Source organism: Pezoporus wallicus, unplaced genomic scaffold (assembly GCF_028554395.1).
Source record: "Pezoporus wallicus isolate ANWC-B61680 ecotype Strahan unplaced genomic scaffold, APGP_CSIRO_Pwel_v1 contig_3952, whole genome shotgun sequence".
Taxonomy (NCBI): domain Eukaryota; kingdom Metazoa; phylum Chordata; class Aves; order Psittaciformes; family Psittacidae; genus Pezoporus; species Pezoporus wallicus.
This window is the reverse complement of record NW_026635034.1, coordinates 110,167-135,581: the sequence shown is the minus strand read 5'-3', so window position 1 is coordinate 135,581 and position 25,415 is coordinate 110,167. Positions and strand designations below refer to the sequence as shown.

General features: G+C 38.6%; 1 protein-coding gene and 1 long non-coding RNA gene across 5 annotated transcripts in view; one reads left to right on the top strand and one right to left on the bottom strand.

Moving 5' to 3' along the window:
- The window catches only part of SYNM (synemin), an 18,193-nt gene extending 2,709 nt beyond the window's left edge, over nucleotides 1-15,484 (top strand). For 2 of the 4 annotated variants that reach the window (XM_057414697.1, XM_057414779.1), the window contains exons 2-4: nucleotides 3,609-3,733; nucleotides 10,277-10,350; nucleotides 11,704-15,484. In XM_057414697.1, the coding sequence (XP_057270680.1) occupies nucleotides 3,609-3,733; nucleotides 10,277-10,350; nucleotides 11,704-15,446 (3,942 nt within the window). In that variant the 3' untranslated portion in view covers nucleotides 15,447-15,484. Of the gene's footprint in view, nucleotides 1-3,608; nucleotides 3,734-9,316; nucleotides 9,377-10,276; nucleotides 10,351-10,788; nucleotides 10,826-11,703 lie in introns of those variants that run through there. The other 2 variants (XM_057414856.1, XM_057414945.1) reach the window with 2 other exon arrangements.
- LOC130602859 (uncharacterized) lies at nucleotides 3,702-25,415 on the bottom strand. The gene is made up of 4 exons (XR_008973005.1): nucleotides 25,291-25,415; nucleotides 22,443-22,505; nucleotides 20,774-20,856; nucleotides 3,702-5,313 (listed from the first exon to the last, which is right to left on the bottom strand). It is a non-coding gene; the product is annotated as an uncharacterized LOC130602859 (long non-coding RNA).

Genomic DNA, 25,415 nt, shown 5'->3' with positions numbered 1-25,415 from the left:
AATGGCTGCGTGCAGATACCAAACTCTCACCTCAGCAAGGTGTTTTTATACCAGTGTGGTGTCTCTGTATCTGGTTGTATCTTTCAAGACTTTTATTCAGGAGAGCAAGTGGAGACAGAACATCCCCATTGCAGCAGTCAGGTAATTGAAATCAATGTGTGCCCTTGAACTGTCCTGCATCTCAAAAATAGATTGATATTTTGATACCAACACAACAAACTTCTATTTTACTCCCATGAGCATCTGGCCTGCTTTGGATTTTACAGGAACAATGACTTCAAATCTTAGTAATACAAAGAAAGAAGTGCTTTGATAGTCAGCCTGAAAACATGTGAGTTGTCTGATCTTTGACTATGTATCTAGATAGTATTTGCATTCTGGTGCAAGTCCTATCATAAGGTTTATAGCTTCCAAGCAGTTTCATATTCATGGTTTCTGATGAGAAAAGCCTTTTCCAGTGGCCAGTCTACTGTACATGAGAAATAAAATGCCTTTTGCTCACATCCAGGAAGAAAACTTACAGGTTATGTAGAGGCAGCTGTTAGAGGTTTTGTTCTTGTGATGAAAGCTTTTTTCCCTCCCTCATTATTTCTTTTATTAGCTACAGTATGCTCAGCATGGATTTTAAACTACTCTTTAAAGAGCATCTACTTTATGCTTATTTATTGTAAGGTGTCACATAGAAATGATAGGTATGTACAGATTTAAGTCAAGTGATTGTTGTGCATTGCAGCTGCAGTGGCAATTAGATTTATTCATATTTTCCATATATCATCCAGTTGCCTTATATGTCCATCTTTGCCTCCTGCACTGCCCTTATCCTCACTAAAGCTTTCAGCAATGTTAAATAGAAATATGTATTTGGAGTTATAATTTAGCTGAAGGAGGCAAGCTGTAAATCATACATTGCTTGGAAAATTTTCACTGCCATGGATGCTAAAGGGATGAACTCAGTAGGTCTCCTGCTTCCATAATTTTAGCTGTGACAATACTTACGGAGAAACTCTGTGATCTGAGAAAGCCCTGTAGTTTTTGGAAGTAAAAAGGTCATGGCTCATCCTGCTGCTTTGAAACGAGGCATGTATTATCACTAATACGGTGGGTTTAGGATCAGCTCCTGTGGCAGTGTTGTGAGCCCCAGAGAAGAAAGGATCTTGTCAAATGAGCATGTAAATATCAGTATGTCCTGTGCATTTTTTTGTACACCAGTTTCTAGCCAGCTAAGTGTAGTGTCAGTTCCTCCCTGCTGAGCCACTGAGTGAGCTATGGGATCAGTAAATAGTACCAGATGGAAAGGGCTGGAGCCTGGAATACTCTCATTATTCCCTTAGTAGGTGCAGCTTGGACAACCCAAGTAAATCCTTTTCCTCCTACTGCCCTTCTAAAATTTCCCACTGCTGCCTGGAAAGGAATATTTGAATGGTGAGAAAATCACTTCTATTCAGTTACTTAGCTCTAGCAGGGCATTGCTGGGATCTGGGAGGGCATGGGATTAATGTGGTTGAGAAGCATCTTTCCAAGAAAGTCCTGTGTGAAGCTAATGCAATTGCAACACAGGTTACCTTTGGCAAAATGAAGTTTGTTACTTTGCGGTCTCCCAAACTTTGTTGAAGTGGTTTATGTACTTTTTGGCATGCTTAGAAACAAGACTTGAGACCAATTGTCCCTCACATTGCGTTTAAGCATCAGTGGCTGGAGGGCTGGATGACTGGCTGCCTGCCATCTAGTCTATACAATGTCTGCTCCTGTTGGAATGAATTCCTTTGGAACTATTATACAGCTGGCTGGGTTCTCTAGCCCCTTATGGTAATCATTAACTCTAACTTTTGGGTTCCAAGTGCTCTCCAAATCCAGTGGGTATAACCTAGGTGGCTTTTCAAACCTGGACTACAGAACTTGGGGGTAAGGGACTCTTAACACCTTTAGGGGTTGGGCCCATAGGGATCCAGTCTTCCTTGTCAGTTGCTCCTTTTGCTTACTCCGCTGGGTTTCTCAACACCCTGTCCATTCTTGCTTGAGAGCCTTTCCCTTTTAAAAGAAGGGCCTGGCACTTTTCTTTCTTTCTCATCTTGGGATTTTCCATTGTGTCAGTTCTTGAACAGGATTGTTGCTTTAGAGCCTCTAAAGGTCAGTGGTTTGCTTGCTGCTGTGCGTGGCTGTACAGGATGTTACCTCCACTGCAGTCTGGATGAGGCTGCTGGGTGGCTGATAGTGCTTTATCAGATGTGGATATGATTTCTTCTGCCATAAAAAAGGGAGTTTTAGGTACATAGAGGAATGTGAGAAAGGTTTGTTGTGTCACAGAAAACATCAGTATAATCACTATAATTTAACAACAGCTATAAATGCAAATGAAGAAATGGATTAATATGAGTTATAAAGAGAGATATATCCACATGTATTGGAAGATACAGCCTCCAGAACAAAGTACTGCTCACAGTGTTTCAGTTAGCATCAACCTGCTGACTGAGGATTGATCTGGGTTAATAAACTCTATCCACAGTGAGGAAACTATTAAGAATGACAGTGAACAGCTAATACCAATACTTTTAGTTCTAAGTCTGTACTGAACAAGCTTCTCCTGGTTATCAGGGGAGGGCTTATTTTCTGCAGGGTGGCAATTTGCCCCTGGAGGTAACAACAGTGATTAAAGCACTTGCTTTCTGTGGTGCTTTTTTCAAGAGCATGAGAGTCAGTTGTCTTGGTCTAAATCAAATCTTAACGTTGTGTTGCATTAAGTCTTCATGGCTTTTTCTGTTGTGTACAGTTATTCAGTATTTAGTATTTCAGAGTATTTCTGCTCATCAGTTTCTTTATCCATTTCCAAAACTGGTTAAGGGAAGGGGGGCAGGCGTTACCTACTATCTCATAAGTGCTACTGCTACAAGTAATTTGTGGGTGTCATGTAAACTACGCTCCTCCCATAGCTACACACACCTGTGAAGGTATGAAGTTTAGTTATCGAGGTGAAGATGAGCAATCCCTTGTACATCTTCAGAGTAGCAGTTAGGACAAAGCTGGATGGGCTACAAAGCAGGTGTCCAAATACTGTGGAGAACTTGGCTCAAAGGAAGCACTGGAGGTTCATCCTTCACCTTCTAGGCACTATGAAATTCTGCAGATGGTAGAATCCAAAACCAGATTTTGACCTACATGTCTATGGAACTGACAATACCAATAGAGAGAAATAGGCCAGGTTCCCGTGGTAAAGCAATTGCTGGAATTCCTGATATCAAATATAAACATCTATACTCTTAAAATGACAAAACGAGTCACATTAACAATCACATATAGAAATAAATGTATTCTCCTTGCATGTATACTTGATAATTTTTGTACAGGGCATCTGAATAGGTTTTACTGAAATATGTAACTAGCTTAGTAAGGCATAAAATGAAATCTTAGCATGAAACTCTGCTTCAGTAGCCATGTATGTCAGATTGTACACGGGGAGGTCCTACCTGATTAGTTCCGGGTTTTGAAGTGATGCAACATAGTGATTTCTTGTTCTCTCAGATTACCTTTTTAAATAAAAGGTTTGTTATTAGGCATTCAAGTGTACAGATTTCTATGCTAGCTCAAGACTAAAAATCAATATTTCTGTTTAGAGGATAATCGATGCTCTTGAAGAAGAAAAGCAGTTCCTCACCGCATCAATCACAGATTACCTGAAGGACTATCAAGAACTACTGCAGGTGAAAACAGGCCTCATCCTTGAAATTGAAACCTACAGGTAAGAATTGCCGTCTCACTAAATCATCTAATCAGAAGATGATTTAAATCGCTCTTTATAGGTTTCAGGAGCCCCAGTCACTCTCTTTCCAGCATTTAGAGTATAGCTGCTCTTAGAGTCCGAGATCAAGACTCCTTGCATGTCTTGTGGTTTGTTAAACAGAGCGAATGGGCCCCTAATATGGGTTTTTAGTTTGCTGTTGGCTTGTTCTGTGACACAGGTCACTATACTATTCTGTGCTTGACTATGATGTCTGTGAAAGGAAGATAACACCCCTTCAGAAGGCTGCTAGTATGTGTGAAGATGTCTGAGATCTCTGGGAAAACTGTAAGAATAGTAAAATAACATTATTAATTAGTAACACTAAGAATTGCCAGTGGGCAGAGGTGACTGTAATTTGATCATTCAAGCAAAACTATCTCTGTTAGTATTTCCTTCTATTCCTCTGTCCCCAGAACAACATGTTAGAGGAGACAAAATATACAGCTTAACAAATGCAGTGATATGTAAGAAACCTTCTTAGTTCTGATCAAGTTGATATCATGTGATGTGAATTGTTGAGGCAATATTTGATTACAAGCTGAGGAGCCAGTATCCCTACATTGCAATCAATAAAACATGAGGTAGCATAGTTGCCAGCTGTCAACTTACATGGCATGTGTAATTGTTTGAATATGTTGATTAGCGTTCACCTAATTTAATTGTAGTTGTATAATTGAAAATGAGAAGCTTGAAAGAGTAGATTCTGAGTAGCTTGCTAACAAGTCGGTGAGAAAAGGATGTCTGTAGTCCATCAAAGAGAAGCAATGGTCTGTTCAAGATGCCTTGAGTATTGTGTTCAATGAGGTACAGACCAAGGCTGGCTTCTGGATGACATGAAATCACAAGCAGTATGTGGGACAAGTAATTTGCAGTCAGTTGGTGAGCAACAATACCTGGATGTTTGTTGGTGGAGTGGGATCCCTGTGATCCTTGGAAAGCCAATAGTATCTGGAGCATTACTAGTAGAAGAGAAACTGAGGAAATGGTAGCCAGTTGTGGTCCTTACTGGTGTGTGTTAATTCTGTTAACTTTGCTAAAATATACCATTCTTTTAATCCTAGCTCTGATGTTGACTTACTGTTGTCACTTAAACTTTCTCCCTTAGTTTATTCATCTGCAAAATGGGATTAGCACTTTCACAATGACAGCATTATCAGGATTGTTCTGATGATTAGTATTCATCCAGAAGTAGGCATGATAATGCCCAGTTATTTAGTTGTTTGGACACTCTCTTAGTTAATAAGTGAACCATCATCAGTGCTTCTGCTCTGTAAAACCTTGTAAGCCCATTAAATTCCAGAACTTTTCCAGAGGTCGTATCGCCAATTATCTGAGCACTACTGGTGTGTCTAAGGATTCCCTATCCTTCTTAATGAAAGGAGAATGAACAGTTCGGCATCAGCTCCAGCATATGTTTGCTGTCTAGTTAAGAAGCTCCTTAACCTGTAGGGTTTCTTCAGCTGATTGTAGTGAATGCCACTTGTATCACTGATTGGGTTGGCAAGGCAGACTTCAGTGGACAAATGAGCACCTATCTACTGAAAAAGATGAAAACAGAGAAATGAGTCTTGCTAAGATCAGAGAACATGCTATCTAATGCCTGCAAACAAAGTGATTTTTGAAATACCAGAAGCTAAAAAGGGATTGGTTTGTGTTTTTACGCTTATGGAGTTTTGCCATATCTTCTCATTCTCCCTTAAGAAAATAATGCCTTCCCTACTGTATACCTTCATCAGCACTGTTGTGGAGGGAGCCAGTATGGATCCAGTTAGTAAGCTGTCTAGCAAGAGAATTCCAGACTGCTCATCTATGTACTTTTTCACATCCTGTTCCTCTCACAGGTCTTTTTATCTGTGATAACCAGGGCATGTGATACCAGATCCAGGTTGTTTTCATGAAGGATGCCGGCATACCCCCTTGCTTATGCATATTGAAAACAAAAGGCACCTATTCACACTTAGTTCAACATCCTGAACTTTTCACTGAGGGGTTTCCATGAGGGCCTTGGCACCATTTTTTGTCCTGGCATTATAGGTTAAGGGTGTGGTATCTGGTCTACTTCTTGGGGCTCTCTTTGTACCTCCCACCCTGTATTTTCTCTTTGTTTTACAACTACAGATTTGGTTTTAAAGCCAGTTCTTTCCATTAGTCAACACTGCTCCTGGACTGGCAAGAGGGATCATTGTTGCAAGGAACACCCTTCCTCAAAGACCACATGTACTTCCTCTCTGAACCTGCTCACCCTTCCTGCTCTGGGACCTGAGGCTCTCTGATATATATGATATATATGTCATATGATATATATGTCTTAAGTGGCTTTATGAAGTCGTATCTCCTGGGAATCTTCATTCCCAATCCTTTTTCACCAGTGTTGAAGTAAATATTTATGTCTTGCAGTTTTGTTCTGTGTTCTTGTAACCCAGCAAAACTGCAACTACGTAGGCTATTCTGAAGTTTTATTTCCAGAGGGAAGTGGTGAATGAATCACTGTGCAAGACTCTTAATTCTAAAAGCACATAGAAAAATCTGCCTAGGATCGTAATTACTAACAAGCCTTTCTCATCAGCTATCAGAAGCTTCTTCTCTTCAAACAGCAGAGGCTGCCCAGAGCTTCTGCCATACGTTAAGTAGTTTTTCTGCACCCTCTAAAATATGGTATTGTTGAAGGGTGAAAGATTTTACTTTGAACTCCTAGAGCCATGCCAGTGTTCTGTTCTAGGTTACCACCCTGCATTTTGAGGCCGGGAAGGCTACAAAGCTTTTTGTTTGTTTTGTCTTTTTGCCTGGTCATTGTCAGGATCTCTCAATACACTTGCCAGGAACACCCTGCGATCCTCCTTCAGTTGGTTTACAACTTGCACAATTCAATATGTCCCATTCCTGGATTTGTTTTATTTTGAGACCATTCTGAGTTTTCCACACCCAGGGAATTTAACATGCAGGCAGTTACTTGCTGTTCTTCATACAGTCCTTGTCCTCCCATCTTGAGATGGAAAAAAGATGTGGAATGGACTTGGCCTCCAAAAATTCCACTTCCTGGAGGGCTGTTTTTTGGTACCTCCTTACCAAATCCCCACGATAGAGAGGATGCATTTTTATAACCTGCTGGCTAACAGTCTGTCTGAGATTGTGGGTTTCTGCAGTTGAAACAAAGTCACTGCTGTTGTCTAATGACCATGATAACATTTGCACTGCATCCTTATAACTTCTTCCCCACCCATACCAGTTTATTTCATCCACCTGCTTTCATGGACTGGTTATTTCTGTTGTCATCCAGCACACTGAGGGCTTCAGCCTGGCAAGCACATCACTGCTAACTTTAGATAAGTGACGTTAATGATAAGATGAGCTAAAGGTGTAGCTGGAACTGGCAACACTTACACACATTGTGTTAACACTTGGTTTATGTCATTTGGGATCCAGTTTCCAGGAAGTAGCTGATCTGGTTATTTTTTAGAAGTGCTGCTCGGAGGAATGTTTTTTGTCACTACTGTGAATTCTGAAGGGTTAATGGAGTTGAAAGTAACACCCTGTTCTTCAGGCAGTTCAAGTTTAAAAGCACTCCTCATCACAAAGAGGTTATAGTTTAAATGAGTAGTATTAGGAAAGGATGTAAATGAACAGAGAAGCAAAATTACTTGTGTGAACTGAAGCTATGGTCAAGCTGAGGAAGATAACCAGAGTTTACTGGCTTCCAGGCCAGTGCTCAGTACATTACAGTTTATTAAGCCAAAGTCAGTTTAACATTTTCTTGCTTATCTGATAAGCCTGAGGGCATGCATATTTACAGGGATTTACTGTTTGGTTTTATAGATGTTTCATGAAGCTTTGCCTTTCATTTTCAAGTACATTGTATTTTCAGTAGTAATATTTCAGATCCAGCTTTTCTGTTTGCTGTTGCCCTTTGCCATATACAGTTACCTCTTGGAGCTTATTTTTAGTGACTTCATACGTTGCTGCAGCAACTGAACAACTGTTGTTTTAACAGCAGCCAGAAATCCTTAGTCAAACTACCCACATTCCTGGTTTCCTTCGTCATGGTTAACCCTTTCTTTACCAGCATCTTGATATGTTTTGCAGCGTCACCACCAGCTTCTTCAGAGGATCTCTGTTGGAGCTGTTAGTTTGGCACTCAGTAGCTTCATCAGATCAGATGTTTGGTCTGGGAAACATTGTCTGTATGTGGTGAAGTTATCTAATTCCTATAAAGCCTCTCTTAATATGGAGGAAGATAAATTGCTTTTACTTTGGGTTTTTTGACAAACAAAATAGAAGTGAAGGTGTCCATTTGAGCCTGTTTTAAGGGGGAAAGTGATCTGTAAATATGTTAGGTAATTCTAATCTGGCTTTTCTTCTGAATTCAGGCAAATCCATGATTGCAAAGAACCTTACTAATATTTTGCTGATGTAGCATTATCCTACTGAATCTAGAGGCAGTCAAAACCCAAGAGGCATTAAGTGTACAAAGTGATCAGCCACGTGAAGTGTGAAGCCTACAGCTGACATTTGAAGTGCCTGCTTTGTTAATTTTGACAGAAATGCCCAGCAAATGTGTTTTATACCACAATCCTAAATTGCTCTCAACTCCTCCCCCCCACCCCAGGAGTCAGAAGCCTTGGCTATCATAATCTTCCAGCTTTACTCATGACAACTTTAATGCTGCAGCTGTATGTTATCAGTGCAGAACATCTGGCATTTCCAAGACTGGAAATGATGAAATGAGTACCTCACTAGTTGAAGTGAATACGAAAACACCAAAGTTTCTGTACTGATTATAGTGTTCCGTTGTGTATTGAAAGAGTCTGCCATAGAATTTCTAGGCTGTTGCACCAGAATGCTGCAGTTGAGCACCCTTCTTGGGGGGAATAATGTAGCTTGAGGCCCTGCAAAAGCATATGGACAGCAGGAGGGAAGGAAAGCACAGAAAGACTTCCAGAGAAATTATCAGGAATTCTGGGTCTCAGTCTTATGGAGAACCATCGCTAAGCTTGTAGGACTGAATAAGATCACCCTAATACTTGCTTTTTGTATTTGGTACATGGAAGAAGCCAGCAATTTTGTTTAGTTTTTTTTTAGAGCAGTTGAGTAATTTTAGGGAATGCACTTATTCTTTTTCTGTCCCAGGAGGACAGAAGTATGCTGTGTGCCTATTGGAATATTCTTAGTGCAAAGCAATTGCTCCTGGAAGTATTTTGCCCCACAGTTGTGCTAATTTCTGTGGGAAATGCACATATGGAGTCCTTTCCACCACTGCAGAAAGGACAACATGTAGTGCAGTAACCTTATTCAGGAATAGGATAAGCTTGTGGCTGCTGTTAGATGGGTCTTGAGGAAGTATGCTCCTTGTACATCCATGCTATATCAGGAAGAGATTTTGGCCTAAAGAAAGGATAGCCAGTGTTCTCTTGCTATCAGCTGGGTACCATGTCTCCAAGGACAGCTAATGTGTATTACCAGCATAGAAAAAGCAACTCAAAGAGTTTCCATTCTGTATGTCAATACACCAAGAACAGTAGTAGACAAAATGATGAAGAGCATTATTAACAGTTGTTGCCTGCTTCTGCTGTTTGTTTGTAGCAATATAATTTCCAGAAGGTAAAGGTAAGCAAACTGGTGTCCTGTCCATTTCTGAGCAATTGCTGCTGAGCTACCATGTCTTGGTTGGTCAACAAGAGGAAGCCTTGACCATAGTAGTCATGTGGAACTGGACTACAGAAGTTATTATGGAGTCATTGCAAAAAGGATGAATGGAAGGCTGAGAAACAGGGAAAACCAAGCAGAGTCGCAAGGGATTTTCCTAGTCCTTTGTTGTAAAACAGGTTTTGAATTTCTGATTGAACAGGAACTAAGAATAGTTACTTTAATACTGTAAATTGTTTGCTCTTGCACTAGCCAGAGTTTGACAATAGAAGTAATACTTTCCTTCGGTTTTCATTTGAAAAGGATAAACGTACAAGTCCTGGATGTAACAGTCCCCTCATATATGACCCTGCACAGACACCTTTGGTACTGTATTACCAGCAGGAATATTGCTGACTATTTACTTGCAAATATTCTTTTCAATTTTGTCTTCTCTTTATAAACCATCTCCATGTGTTTCTCTGAGAAAGCTTTACTGAATATCTGTCAGTTTTCTCCTAACTCTTTTATATGATCATCATTCTGGAAAAATTTGTTAGCCTGTATGATTCCGTAGTGGAAATCAGCAGATCTTTCCATGTCAGGAAGCAGTTTGTTGGCTTATGTGGAAGATTTGATCTAAAACTGTATTGTGGCTGCTGCTGCCAGATCATTGCAGTGTCTCATGAACTGGACTCTGCAAACTGCAAGTCTGGAAGATGCTGAGGATTTCTCATTCTCAGCAGCAAAACATGGGGTGTGAAAAAACACTCAGGATCTGACCCAACTGCAGGATAATTGTTTCAGTTTCTAAGACTTTGAAATGTTAAATGTGATTATTCTTCCCAACATTTTAATGGAATGCTTTTTTGTGTTTTGCAGAGCTTTGTTAGAAGGGGAGAGCAACCAGTGGATTATTACATGGAGAGAGCAGTATGGAGGAAAATTGCCTCAAGGTAAACATTGAATGTTATAAAATGGATGTTGAATTAAATATAACTGCTAACTATTGTGTTAGAGTATTCCTGAAGAATACTTTTTATGAGTGCATTGCAAAATGAATATTGGTTTTGAGTTTTAATATTTTAAATCGGCGTAGTGCTATTCTGTAATGAGAATTCATAAAACTGTGACTCAAGTGGAGGAGGAAAGTAGGGAGTGGTGTTTAATAGCTCTAATAGTGCAAGAGGTTTTTGATACCCATAGTTCTTAAGAGTGCTTTGAAGTATAAAGCAAGAGGTATCTAACAAAACATGTAGTTAAAACCACAGAGTTCGTCATCACGAGGCACATGAGGGTTAAAAAGTGTAGGTGGGTTTAAAGAGAAATTTTAGCAGAGTAATGAAAGAAAAATCCAAGACTTACTAAACATAAAGATACCATTTCTGTCTTAGGAGCTGCAAATCTCTGGAGGCTGTGAGAGTATACCAGGGAAGTATCGCTATCTACTTGCCCTGTCCTTACACACTTCCCTATGTATCTACTTCTGGTCACTGTACACAGGATACTAGATCAGATGGACCTTCGATCTTACTGCTGTGGCCACTGTTATTAGTAACAGAATTAGTCTCCATAATACTCCTGAGTTTATCAATGTGTGGTGTTAAAATCACTGGGCTATCATAGATAGTAGTCCCATAAGAGATGTGAAGGCTGTGCCTGTAGTAGTGAATTAAACAGACTAGGGCCTAGGCTGAAATGCTTACATAGAATTGCTCATGCTGTTAAATTGTTAGCACTGTCCCTGGCAGTTTTGATCTGCAAACAGAGCTCAGGCACTTTTGGTGGTACCAGTGTAGGACACACTACTAAAAATCAGAGGAGATGTGGCTGGCTTCTTAGGATTTGGAGATTTGAGTTGTGTGGTACTGGTTGGTCTTGGAGTCCATCAGTGATTCCCGGTGCATGTTACTGAATTGTATAGATTGGTGTAATTCATTGTATCTCGTGGCTATCAAGGGTTGTAGTTGCGTTTTCATTTTCTAGTACATGGTGGCAGATATGCTGTTAATTCTCAATAGGAACTTCAGGCCACTTTGACTAATGAAACAAAAAAACAAGCCTAGGATATTAGCATAATTTATTTATGATTTATTATATCTACAGACATGAATGTGACCTCTTTTAATAAGAAAGAAAAACCAAATGATGGGAAAATAAAGACTGAGATCACAGTGCAATAGATATTTAAATGCATGTTTTCTTTCAAAAATGTAGCATAAAATTTCTCAGTTCATGCCCTCTGTTCTGTATTATTTCAGATACAAGCCATTATTTTAATGTTTGGTTACTTATGCTCTTTTTTTCAGATATTATAAACACTTCATATAACTACACTGATATTTACTCTACTTATCAAGAAAATAACAGAAATAAAGCTTCACCAGCTCTCAGGATCACTGATACAAGACGCAGGATGCCAGTGACAAATACCAGCAGTTCTGCACGTTATTCAGCTCGGTCAACACAGGCTGGATCGCAGACTACAGCTAGTGGAAGAGGTTTTGGAAGAGATGTACTTGGTTCAGTATATCGCCCTTCAACAACTGTTAGAGAGGATGAAAGGATTTTAACAGACCACAAAGAATTAAGAACATTTACTCCAGCTTACAGTAGCTGGAAAACCACTGAAATGCAGCATAAGACAATTCCTGACAGAAAGAAAACGGAAGTTACAACTTCATCCACAGTATCTTTTTCAAAATCAGCACATGCTGAAAGATCAGACAAGGACCACAAGCCTGACACAAAGCCCGGGACTACTGAAAATATAAGAACAAAACCAAGCTTCACTAGATTCCCAATGTATGAGCTGGATACCAATTATAAACCATCTAAGTATGAAGAAACCATAACTGAAACTTGGACCACACGAAAAGAAAACAGAGGAAGCAGCAAACCAACTGAAGATAAATCTCTGCTGAAAGAAAAAGATAAGCCAGAGAAACAAACAAAGGAGGAGGAAAGGAAAACAGATGAGAAATCCTTTAAAGAAGAAAGAAGTGTTGATTTTGGAAGGAAAATGGAGGAGAAAACATATATCCGTGAGGAAGTCATTAACCAGAAGTTAACGGGGAGTGATATTTCTAATGCAAGAACTTTGAAAAGCGAATCAATCAAAAAGGATATAAATGCAGCTTCGGAATCGAGAAGCAAAGGAGTCATTGAGATACCTATCACGATTGAAAAACCAGCTCCTGACAAAGAATCTCCCAGTAATAAAGATATAAGGTTAAAAGGTGTTAAAACTTCCATAGGAAGAGAAACAGATGAGCATGTAACTAAGCCTGCTGAAATTCACCGAGTGAGGATTTCAGAAGCAGAATCCAGTTTGAAAGATGAAGAGCAAATGAGTGACAGAAGTCATAAAACGGGATCTCTGTCAACTGAAAATATAGCAGAGAATATTGTTGCTGACATTCTTAGAAGTTTTACACATTCTTCTAGCTCACAAGTATCTACAGACACAAAAGTGACCTATTTTAATAAGAAAGAAGAACCAGATGATGGAAAAATCAAGACTGAGATCACAGTGCAATCTCAAATTCAAGAAAACATAGATATTTCTGGTGAAGCTGATGCGGGAGGTCTATCATACCAGGATGTTAGGAAAGTGGTTCGAGAGGGTGTTGAGGGAACTCCTTCCAAAGAGGAGATAGAAGATATAGTACATCATGGCCTGAAAGGCAACGAGGACAGGAAGAATGTGTCTGTTAACGTTGAGATTGTAGAGGAGCCACTAGATTATGCCACTGATGAAAGGGCTGATTTTTCCACACCTTTTGAAGTAGAGGAAGTGGAAGATACATTCCCTGAGAGAGATAGGCGTTACGGTGAGGAGGAGCAAAGCGTAACGTTCACATATGAAGATGTTAAAAAGAAGAAACCACGCCATGAGAGTTTCACTCATGTGGAAGAAGTAACTGAGGAAGATGACTCACCTACTGAACAAAAATATTTTGTGTCTGTTCCTGATGATCATCCCATTATTAATGAAAAAGACGATGACTCAGTATATGGGCAAATACATATAGAAGAAGAATCAACTATTAAGTATTCTTGGCAAGATGAATTTTTACAAGGCACGCAAAGTAAGAGAGATGGTGTAAGCTCTCCAGAAGAAACATATCAGGTGGTAGGGGAGGAAGCAAGTGCCCATATTTTAAAAGAGCATCCTGAAGCTGAAACTTCCCATGTAGAATCCATGGTTATTGAAAAAGAAATTAAAATTCCCCATGAATTTCAGACTTCAATAAAAGGGCTTTTATCAAAGGAAACAAAGGACCCTAAATTGCAGTTGAAGGAAGCTTTGGAGCAGTTAGAGGGCAGTCTCCCAGACAGTGTGAAAGAGGAGCTATCTGCATTAACAAAACAAAGTCAAGCTGACTCCAGTAGCTTAGAGGTAGATATCAAAAAAGTTGATCAAAAGGAGGATGCTGGTGTGGTGACTATTGTTGCTGAAGTCAATCTATCACAGACCCTTAATACTGATGAATTCGATGCAGCTCAGCTTGATGAAGTAATTGCAAGTGAGAAGGAGAAGGCAACACTGCATTCCCTGAGAAAAGAGAGTTCGGAGAGAGTTGTTGATGGTGTAAGCAATATAGAAGTAGATGGTGACAAATGCACTTCTTTGGCTGATCAAGAAATCTACAACTCCTCCACAGTGAGGAGAACTGGTAGCACAGGGTATCATACCACTGAAAAAGTTATTTATGACGGTTCAGTTTTTGAAGCTTCAGATTTTGGAGAAGTCTCTCACTCACCACAATCTGATGAGACCAGCACCATAAGGCATATTAGGATTGGTCCAGCAGAAGTTCAGAGATTCGAGCAGATCGTGCATGAAGGGTCTGGTGCTGAAACAGTGGAGATCAGTGCTTCAGAAGATGTTGTTCAGAGAGAAGGATCGTCAGAGTTCAGCCGATCTGTGAGACATTTTAAGCTGGGTCCTAAAGAAATCCAAACCACAGAAGAAGTCATTTATTCAGGCCCTATTTCTACTACAGAAGAAATAATTTATACAGGCCCTATTTCTACAGCTGCAGAAGAGATTGATTCTGGAAATCTTTCCCAGTTTTCAAGAGACTTCAACAGGTCCACAAGACATGTCACAGTAGGATCAAGGCAAGTAACTGAAGAAGTATCTTTTGAAGGACCTGTTTCAGACTCTCTGGAGCTCAACAGCTCAGGTAACATTTCTCAGACAGAAGGGTCTGTGGACTCCAGCAAATCAATAATGCACTTCAGATTAGGTCCAAAAGAGAGTCAAACTGAGCAAGTTATCTTTGAAGGACCAATCTCTGGTAAAGTGGAGGTCAGTGACACTAGAGGCTTCTCACAGACAGAAAGTTCAGTCAGACATATTCAGTTGGGTCCCCAAGAGTTTATGACAGCTGAAAAAATCATCTACCATGGGCCCGTCTCTGAGCACACAGAAATCAGTGAACTGGAAGACCAGACTCTTTCAGGAGGCTCAGTAAAGCATTATAGAGTAGGTCAAGTGGGAGTTAAAACCACTGAACGAATCATCTATCAAGGCTCCCTTTCTGAACCTCCACAGCTCATTTACCAAGAAGGACATATTTCAGAGAATGAAGGAAGCTCAGATACCAGTAGATCTTACAGGCATGTTAAAATAACTCCTGTAGAAAGTCACACTGAGGAAATAATCTTCTCAAGACCTACTTCTGAAACAGCGGGAGACCTTTCACAAACAGAAGAGTCATCTGAGAGCAGTAGGTCTGTAAAGCATATTAAAGTAGGATCCAAGGAAGCATCTTACACTTTTCAAATGGATGTTTCCAATATGGGTGGAATATCTATCATAAAAAGTGGAGAACAGCAAGGAACAATGCTCGTATCCAATAACCAAGATCCTTCTGTTAGTCAGTCACAGATGGCAGAGAATGAAAAGAATGAGTTTGATAAAACTGTGCAATTGCAAAGAATGGTAGACCAAAGGTCAGTTATTTCTGATGAAAAGAAAGTCGCTCTTCTCTATCTGGACCATGAGGAGGAAGATGATGATAATGATGGACAGTGGTTCTGAAAGGACTCTTTAATGAAATCTAGTTGGTAACTTGTTTATACATTTTTTATTATCCGTTTTCTTCTAAAAAGAGAAAGAAAGGGATGGGGAGACACTCAAACTATTCAGATAATTGACAGTGGACTGAAATATTGAATCTAAGCCTCTACCTATTCAGCACACTTTTTATTTTGGGGAAAAATCATGTTATTAGTATGTTTTCCTCAGAGATCCGTGTTCAATAATTTCAGATGTTTCCACCCATAGAAACAGGAATTTGCTACTAGGGAATTCAAAGGATTATATTTTGTGTTTGTTTTTATAGGATGTCAACTAATAAGTGTGTACTTGAATAGGTTTTTTAAACTTAAAAAAACCCAAATACTGTATTGTACTTGGTTACTAAAATATTCAGCAATTCTATTTAAATCTCAAGCTACTAACCACAGCTATAACAGAAAGTAAGACTAACGAGCTGGTAGGTAGCTGACTTTCAGTTCTGTTTCTGTCTATTTACATGCAATACCTAATGAAAGCATTTTAAGATTACCTAATGTAAGCATTATTACAGCTATAAAAACTAAATAGGATTCTGTAGGATCAAACTCAGCATAGCAAGAACTGACAAAAATATATTTGTGTAAAAAGAATGCAGTGAAAAAGACAGAACATTGAAGCAAGGATTCCTCACAGTATTCCTTGTGAGAAATAGTGATTTTTATGGTTAGAAAGTAGTACATTTTAGTATCATTAAAAGGAAAGAAATGATAAAAATAGGCTGGATAGTATATCCACTGAAGTAACTTCAGTGGCTATGACATGAATAACATCAACTTATTTTACAGTACATGGGTTACCTTGATACTAGGTATTGCTAAAGGTAAGCATGAAGTCAAGCATTACATAATGCCTAATTTCTTCACACAGTGAAATTAGCTGATACGTGTTCTGTTCTTGTAAAAAGAACCTGAAAACTTGTAAAAATGGCATTGATGACACTTAGGATCATGGTGTGTGGAGGCCTTCCCACACAGTCCTTTCTTTGTTTACAAATGAGAAGATGCCCTTTTCAATTGCTAGCCATGCAAATCCAACCTGAGATTGGAGTTTCCCTTTTTTTCTTCTTTTTTTTTTTCTTTTTTTTCTGGTGACAACATTTGCTTCAGGGCAAAGTTTCTACTTAAATAATTTGAAAATAAGCTAATTTCATGTGGATTGCACATTGGTTAAATGAAGGACATAGTTTAACTTTATAATTCAGTGACTTCAAAGTCCAGATCAGAAACCAACACCACTAACTGTACTACACTGTGCAGTGCTAGCAGAAGCAAAAAATAGCAGCCAAAATATTTTTGTTACTGGGGTAAGAAGATACCATACTGGACACAGAGGAGAAACAGGATCCACAAATGAGAAGCTGCTATTTTTACGTGCACACACACACGCACATTCACTTGCTCACCCTCTCACACCTTCTCTGCAGAGCAGAAGCACACCTGTATCCGGATGGCTGTGGCGTGCCAGGCCGGTGGTTGCTGACTCAGATTAGGGTTTTTTTCCTGTGGTTACGTAGGAATAGTTTTGTGTGTGCTGTATTAGAATCCAGTTATACTATCTTACTCTGCCATGTCTAGTCACTTTTCAGATTCCTTACTATTAACAGAAGCTAGGTTTTTCAAAACTGACTGCTGCTTTATAATATGAATGTAAATGCAAAGCTGAAGAGAAGCTCCATGCTGACTGACATATGCTGTTTCAGACATGGGACAGTTTAATTGTGTGCCTTCGTTACTAAGTTTGAAACGGTATAAAACTATTAATGTGCCAAAGATTAACTCTTAAGGCTTGTCTGTGCTGCAAACTTTTGTCTGTTTTCCTTCTTTTGTTTGTGTGAGTACCAGTGTACTCAGGATTGGATGTTTTTCGATCATGTCATATGAAATCATTTGTTGAAATTGGAAACGTAACTAAGAGCTGGAAAATGAACAGGAAACGGAGTTGTGTAGAAGCACTACAGGCATGTATGCTGAGCTCAGTGATGCTTTTCAATGTGGAATGGATACTGTTTATTCAAAATTATTCATATGTGCTCAAAAAAATGTGCTTCCATTTATAAATAGGGTGTTATTAATTGTAATATTTCTAGTATCATCCTATACTTCTGTTTCCTTAGCTGACCCTATGATTTTAAAGATGGTCACATCTATTTTAATAATTGTGTATAAGTCAGAATTTTCCAGCTAGATGCCTAACTGGAAGCAATCAGATTCTGTGCTTCAAGTATTAAATAATTGTGTAAAGGGTGAAGGAAGGTCTGTAATAAGCAAGAGTTAAAAATCAGCATTAGTTTTCTTGAAGTTTTATTCTTAGCTGAAATTTATTCTTCCTCTTCAAAACAGATAGAAGAATATCTGCAGAAAATGTATTTTGTAACCATCAAGAAGCTACTTAAAAGGTCAAACCTTGTTATTGATACCTTGTGGTATCTTTGACTGACATGCTCCATAGGAATAATTATACCAAACCTCTTCTGTTTATTTTCACCTGCTCAGAAAATTACAATGTCAGGTGAAGGAATAAACAGTAAGGAACAAGTGAATCACAGAAGGTAGATGGACTTACAATTGAAGGAGGAGGGAAAAAAACCCAAAATAAATCAGTATTGTTTCTAGTGAGGCCACAACATCTCTCTAAAAATTCCTTTACACATCAGTATCAGAGGTAGTACGTTATACCAAGTTATATTTTGAATGTCTGGAGGGGAAAAATTGTTCTGTGTACTTTAGTTCTATTTAAGATCAGGTTTTTATTAACTGTTGGAAAGTTATTGTACAGGAAATGTGCATTAGCATGACATTTAAAGATATGCACAGTTCCATTGCATGAATACTTTCAGGCTGTGAAGACAAAGATATCCCTTGCAAAAAGGGCTTAAGTTTTAAAAATGTTTGTGTAAGCAGCCCATTAACCTGAGATGTTTTGACATAATGATAGCTTTTGGATAATGTTACCTTCAGGCAACAAAGTGTAGTTAGGTGGACAGTTGCATCCTTCAGGCCTGATGGTTGCATTTGCAGAAGCAGGGCTGTAGGTACATGCATGACTAGTAAGAGTAAACATGACTTACTTGTCTGATATACTAACTCACCTTGTACAATGACTTTCTGCATCAGTATTATAACCTGTGGCTGATATACCCTCGGTCAGCATGCACTTCTGAAGCTTTGTCATGTAAGTTGTGCCTTTCATTAAATACAAATAAGAACTTTACTGCTCAGTTTGGATTAAACAAAATGCTTTAAAAATATAATTAGTAATTTGAAAATATAAATATCAACTATATATTTATATGCCAATATAGATCAGAAGTGGGGCACTGTTTTCCAAATGTGTAAACCACTGGTCTAGAAAGCAAATATTAGCATAGAATATAAAGAAAGATGTGTGAAAGAGAGAATTCTGGATTGACTGATGTTTGTGAATAGCAGGTGTTTAAAAAGACGGTAAGAATGTTGAAACTGGTTTGTTGATGTCAGCTGTGTGAAACTTTGCAGGCAGCTTGTGTTTTGGTCATTTGCAATGAACCTGCATTTTTGTGGTGGTATAAGCTTTGTGATTTTACACTTTTTCACTCTTGAGTATTAAACAATCAAAATCAGTGCAGACGTTTCTCTTTCTTCCTGTCTAATGTTTTTAAGGCTGCATTGACAAAGAGAAAGCACTTCATGTCTGTAAGTATCTTGCTCTAAGGGCTCTCAGACTGATGAGTTAATTTTGGTTCAAAGAATGAATGCAATTTTTCATTCTGACAAAGACTTACCTCTTTCACTTTGATAATAGAAATGATGGCAAAATATAGCTTAATCATTATTGCAACTACATACAACATGGGTGGACAAGTAGTGGTTCAACAGCAGGTAGTGGGAGAGGCATAGTATAAAACAACCAGAAGGTGAACTCCTGGAGTTGCCAGCATCAGTCATCCTTGGATCCTGAGATTTGACCAAGGTAAGTCTTTACTTTTACCATTTTTTAGCAAAGCTTTTCATGCATGTTTAGACATTTAATGGAAAAGGATATATTTTTAAAAAATGGTACCTATCTCTATTGGGAAGTTTATTTTTCCTTTTAATCACATAGTTTATCTGCAATGAAGAATCAGTCATATGAAGACTTTAACACAGTTTTCTCTTGATCAAAGAAATGGGTCATAATCAGTTTTTTTGTGTGTGTGAAAGAGTGAGACTTTCTGAAGAGATCATCTATTTTTAATACACTAAGGAAAAACAGTTCTCCATTTCTCGCAGAATAGGGAAAAACACTATCTGAAGCTACTAAATCACAGCATATTCTGAGGATGGTTAAATGATCAGTGAAATAGTTTCCACTGAAACTGGCCTCTGTCAGAAAAATATGTTTTCAGCCTTCATCTACTAAGTGGAGTAGTATTGCTGCTTAATCTATCTGTGGTGAAGATCTGATTTCTCTGAAACTTGAAGCGTGTCTCTGAATAGTAAGGAATGGGACTTGCAGTGGGTTGGTGTTTAATATACCGTTGAAGATTTTTTTTCCCTCAGTTTCCTGGGTTTGACACACTTGTCAGTTGTGATAACATTTTAATGAAAATATGGGGGACTCTCAATGTTAAATTCTAGAAAGGAGTGCTTAAAAATAAATGGGGGGAAAAAGGGTATTTAGTCATACTACAGGTTTTTCAAAGGTAAATCTTTTTTCATGATGTGTCCCTGCAACCAAATGTGAGCAAAGTAGGCAAAAATGTGCCCAATAAACAAGAATAAGCTTCTCTTAAGCTAGGAAAACCTCTGGTTTTTGAAAGATGTTATCTCCATCTATTAGGTTATTACAAACCACTAGTATTGCTTTTGGGTTTAATTTCCAAATCGCGATGTGAAGTTGGTGTGGCAGAAATTTACAGCTGGCATCAAGCCTATTTTGTTCACCTACAGTCACTTTTTCAAGTAAGAAAGTTAAGGGACACTGAAATCTAACATACTGGCTAGAATTTGCTTTGGGTTTTTTAAACCTCATAGGAAAAGCTATAAATTTTAATGAAAATGCTTCTGACAGGCTAAGATTTCTACTGTGATTCATTCTACAGTAAAACATTTACCTTGAATAGATTAGAAAACTAAAATCTAGATGTATACAAGAACTTAAATTGATTTGTAGTCCACAAGCAGATATGGCTGCCTGGATTTTAACTTTATTTTACTTTCGGTACTGAATTTCACTGAGTTTTCCTTTTTTACTTAAGGAAATTAAACAACAGTGACTAATATCCTGAAAAGACAATATAAGGAATATGCTTGTGAAACAAATATGTTTACCTGTCAAAAGAAGACTCATGGTGGGTTGATGATTCAGTGTGTTGGTCTATGTTGATCTTTGTTTTCTGAGCTTTTTTGTGGCCCTGAAAAACAGGCAGGGAGATACAGGTTATGGTTTATTTTCAGGTCAATGTTCTTTGCCATTCTAATTTAGTGTTGTAGAAAGTGTATACCTGCAAGATAGCCAGTTATTTCATACAACTCTATAAAAAGGCAAATTCTCTTTGTACTTGGAAACTTGGTTATTTTTCTCCATAATTTTTGTTTCTTTCATTTATTGCATCATCCTGTAAAAACCATGAGATACTCTGACCACATCTGACACTATTTGCTTTTATTACTTAAGCAAAGGAGTTACTGATTTTCCTCCTGTGAGTTAGAAATAAAAGTGAAAGAGAACATATTCTTACTTTTCACTTGGTGCTTTGATTAATCAAGAGGGGTGACAGTGGCACATAATCAAATCTCTTCAGGCAATGGCTGTTAAATTGGTGACACATCTGACATTTAGAAGAGGAAAAAGTCTGAAGAGCTAGCAGTCTGAACTGCTGCCCTGGGAGCATTCCAACAGTTTGACTCATCTGTCTTTTCCATCAGGCGTTTGTGTGACTCTTGTACCTAAATATCTCTGAGAAGTGCAAAGGAACTTAGATTCTAACAAGATGCAAAAAGATGCTAAGCCAAGAAGAGTTCTAATTAAAAACTCACTCTGAATGTCAGCAGTTCCTTGAATTGCTATCAATCCTTTTTTTTATTGTGGGTGCCAAATGAGAGTTGTAAGTAAAGGAAGTACAATGCTTAATTCAATGATACAAATTTCTTAGACTCTCACTGGAGTAAACTGATAAGGAGAACCCAGATACATCTATTTTTCACAAGTATATACAGATGTACTGAAAAAATAGTATCACTCTGAATAATAGTCCTGTGACAGTCAAACTAAATAATAATATGGTTAATTTCATTAAATCCCTCTGCTTTCATAGAGACATTGCCTCTGGCAATGAGCTGTGCACTGAGGCAGAAATGTGAATAAGATAATGTATTTGCTATCACATTACTGGGAAGTGTATTTATTGTAGATGGCTTTGACTATACAGTGGTGAACACTTACATAAACACTGGTTGTTACTTAGCTATCATTGCTAGCGCAGCCCAGGTTCTTTTCAGCAAGAGGTTTTGGTGAGAGCTTGGCCAAAGGTGTGTGTATTTTTTTGAGGCCAAGGAAATTGCTCTTGCACCAGAGCTCTAGAAATTAGCATTAGGGTTTTATAAAGAAATCGCTGATGAGACGGGTAATATTTATTCTCACTTGCTTGATGCTTTCCTGTTGAACGCTATTGTACCCACAGAAAAAGATAATGTGGTGCTATTTAAGCAGAGCCTGCCTCAACCAAATTTTCAGCAAATACCACAAGAAATTTTATTAACTAGTTTTATGGTTGGTTTTAAATGCAATACTCTAAAGTTTTAGTCTTTACTTTTGCAGTTAGACACGAATGTACAAGTTTTCAGAGATGCACTTTTCAAATGCCAGTGATGCTTCATACAAAGGTAGGTCTTGTTCCTGTAGTGGGAGGAAATCTGAATGCTTTCAAGCCCACTAGCTCTAAACATCAAGATTTAATTTCAACACTCAGTATATTAAAAACAAATGATTTGCAAGTACCTTCATGAACTCTGAGAGGCAGATGCAGAGGTGGACATTCATATCTGATAACTGGCACTACAGCTGAAAAAAAGATGGTTTTTCATCATTAGGACTGTGCATGGTAGAATGTACACGTAAGGATCCTGCGGTGATTTGGAGACGGGCTGAGAGAAAGTAGGAAGAGGATAAGGCTGGTAATCTATCCCTTCCTTGTGTTGAGGGTAAATAACATACGGCATTAGTGGGTATTTTAAAAATGTATTACGGGTATTAAATCAACTTTATGAGGCCTCTGTAGAAATCCCTGTAATTTTATATAGACTATTAGACAATTAATATTACTGGGAGGAAAACAGAAAAACTGGGGGGGGGAGGGGGAGGGAGGAGAAGGCTTTGACACATTTTTGTATCTCTCTCCAAATTAAGCCCTGTGGAACCATTCTAATTTTTCAGTGCAGGCTGGGTCTTTGAGCTGAGCATTGATTAAAGCTGCTTACTGCAAAAGCACTATAGTCCCAACTTCTAATTTGCTTTTTATACTGAAGAGCCAGACTGTTTGGCACACTCAGGCCTGCATCTGGAAAAACTTCTATTGAAATGGTTTCCAGACAGCTATGCTGGAAACTACCCCTGCAGCTGCCTTTAGAATGCAGAACGGACAGTTAAAACAGTCCACAAAAACAGCCTATGCTAACAGACTACCGGCTTTGCTTTTTGAATCCTGAATTGGCCAACTTTTGTTGGCTTGAATTCAGCTTTGCAAGTTTCATCTTTTCATTAAATTTTGCTACTCAGCATCAGATTAGTTGTTAAAAAGGAACAGTCTGCACATTTTTTTCTCATTGAAAAAAAATCTTTCTCTAGAATTTGGTCAAGTTTAATAAACATCTTCCTATTAGACCAGTAACAGCACACTTCTGGGTAGAGTAATAGGAATTTCCTGCAGAAGGAAAAGAGCAGCTTCTGGGCAATGTAATGTGGAAAAAAAAATCGTTACTGTAGTGTTGTGTATTCTTAAGTGAGCCATAATACCTCTTAGACCGCTGCAGATGCTTTTGAAATAAAGTAAAAGATTGCACTTTCATAAAATCCAACAAGCTACTTTCATTTTGTATAGGAAATGTTTCTAAGAGTGGTTGTTACTTTCAGTACTGAACTTGCCAAAGAGGAGAGGACAATCAAGCTAATTTCTTAGCTTTTTTTTTAAGAAAGACAATAAAAATAGAAAACAGTGTGTTAATTCTTTAAAAGAAATGTAACACAGCCCATTTTTTTTCTTTAATAATTAACTGTACATCTTATTTTACAACATGGTTCAATTAAGACTAAATAGCAATAGGTTAAACTGGTGTTATAAAGCCTAAATTGGAAATCTGCTGTTTATGGGACGCCAAATATGGTTTTGCTTACTTGTAGCTGAAAATAGTTTAACCTCCTTTGAAGCACAGAAATTCACTTGAAGTGTACAGTAAAACTAGGGAAAAACAAAAAGTAAAACTTGTACTAGCATTCCTAAGTGGAGCTAGTTCTGTGTCAGAACAAAACCCTAGTGTTCTTAATAAACGTATTAGTCTTCCCTTCTCTGGAAATGTACAGAGTTTCCAGAATTACTAAAATCATTCCACTGAGTTGCTAAATTATAGTAAAATTGTTTCATGTAAACCAGTTGCTGGCAGGCCATTTTATATATCGAATGATCCCCCTCTTATTCTGGCAGAATACCTTTCAGTTTAGTGGAGTTGAGGGCAGAAGCAACAGCATGTTTCTAAGCAATGATTTGAATGTGGTATGATTTGCAAAGAATGGCTGATAGTTGCACCCTGATCCCCCATCATTAAAGTAAATAGTAAGTGGAACATTTACTTCATGCAAGGCATCATCAAACCCATAGCAATGTAACCTGCTGCCTCCCTTCTGGGACTTGTTTTCAGTGAATAGTATGGAAAATATTATTTTTGGAAAGCAAGCAGTGATGACTCCTGCTCTTTTGTCTTGAAACAGAGCAATTATTTTGTGGTATCATAAATAAAACACTTCCTGCCGGCAAAAGCAGAGGGGTGGAACCTCCCATTATCAGTGCCTGTGAGCCACCAGCCAGATTCCCAAGAGTATAGGAGGGCTCTGGCAGACGGGCTCTGTCACTTGAAATTATTGCCCCCAGTTACCTGCCAACAATTAGTGTTGTTTCAAGGACAACAGAAGGGGACATGTGCAACTTCTTCACCTTCTACAGTTCAAACATGAGTGTCAGTGTTGGCTTAGAGTGAAATAGGTATTGGTTAAATTCCTATTGCAAGTGCATAGCTGGCTGTGAGCTCTGGATCTGAGCAGGTGAACAGCCTTCTATGCTGCTCTCGCAGGAACCTGGTGTCTCTTAGTCTTGTTACATTAATGTTCTGATGCTTGCTTGTTGCCCCCATGCCATGATTCTAGCAGGGGAAAGCAGGGAAGTTAGCAGAGATCATGATAAATCCAGTGTTCCTTAAGGAGAAGAGTACTTGCCTCCTACAAGAGCAAAGTTTTCAGGAGTGCTGACAGGGTAAGAATCAAGTTAGCTACAGATTAATACTACATAGCAGAGCTGAAAAGCGTAACTTTTTCCATGAGCTATGGAGTGCAGATGCCAGCATCAGATTCTCCAGCAGAATCAGTCAGCAGCAACTACAAATATGGGATATATCTTCACTGCTTGCTTTCACACTTCCCTAGTTCTGTGGATGATTTGGATGAGCCAAGTTCCTGTTGCCGAGATGAAGAACCCTGGTTCATTGCAAAGAGTCAGCCAGAATAAGATCTGCCAGGGTATAAATTGCCTATCTGAAAGGCAACTTTATAACACTGCCAACTCTTCAGCGAACGGTTGTACCTGCTTAGGTTTCATGTGTGTTGTATTTGAGTGCCCTTTTACACGCTTTGTCACTTCCAGGCGCCCCTCTGTCTTGGTTACTTCTGGGCTAAGATCCCTGTATGTGGTCATCCTAATTCCTGGCC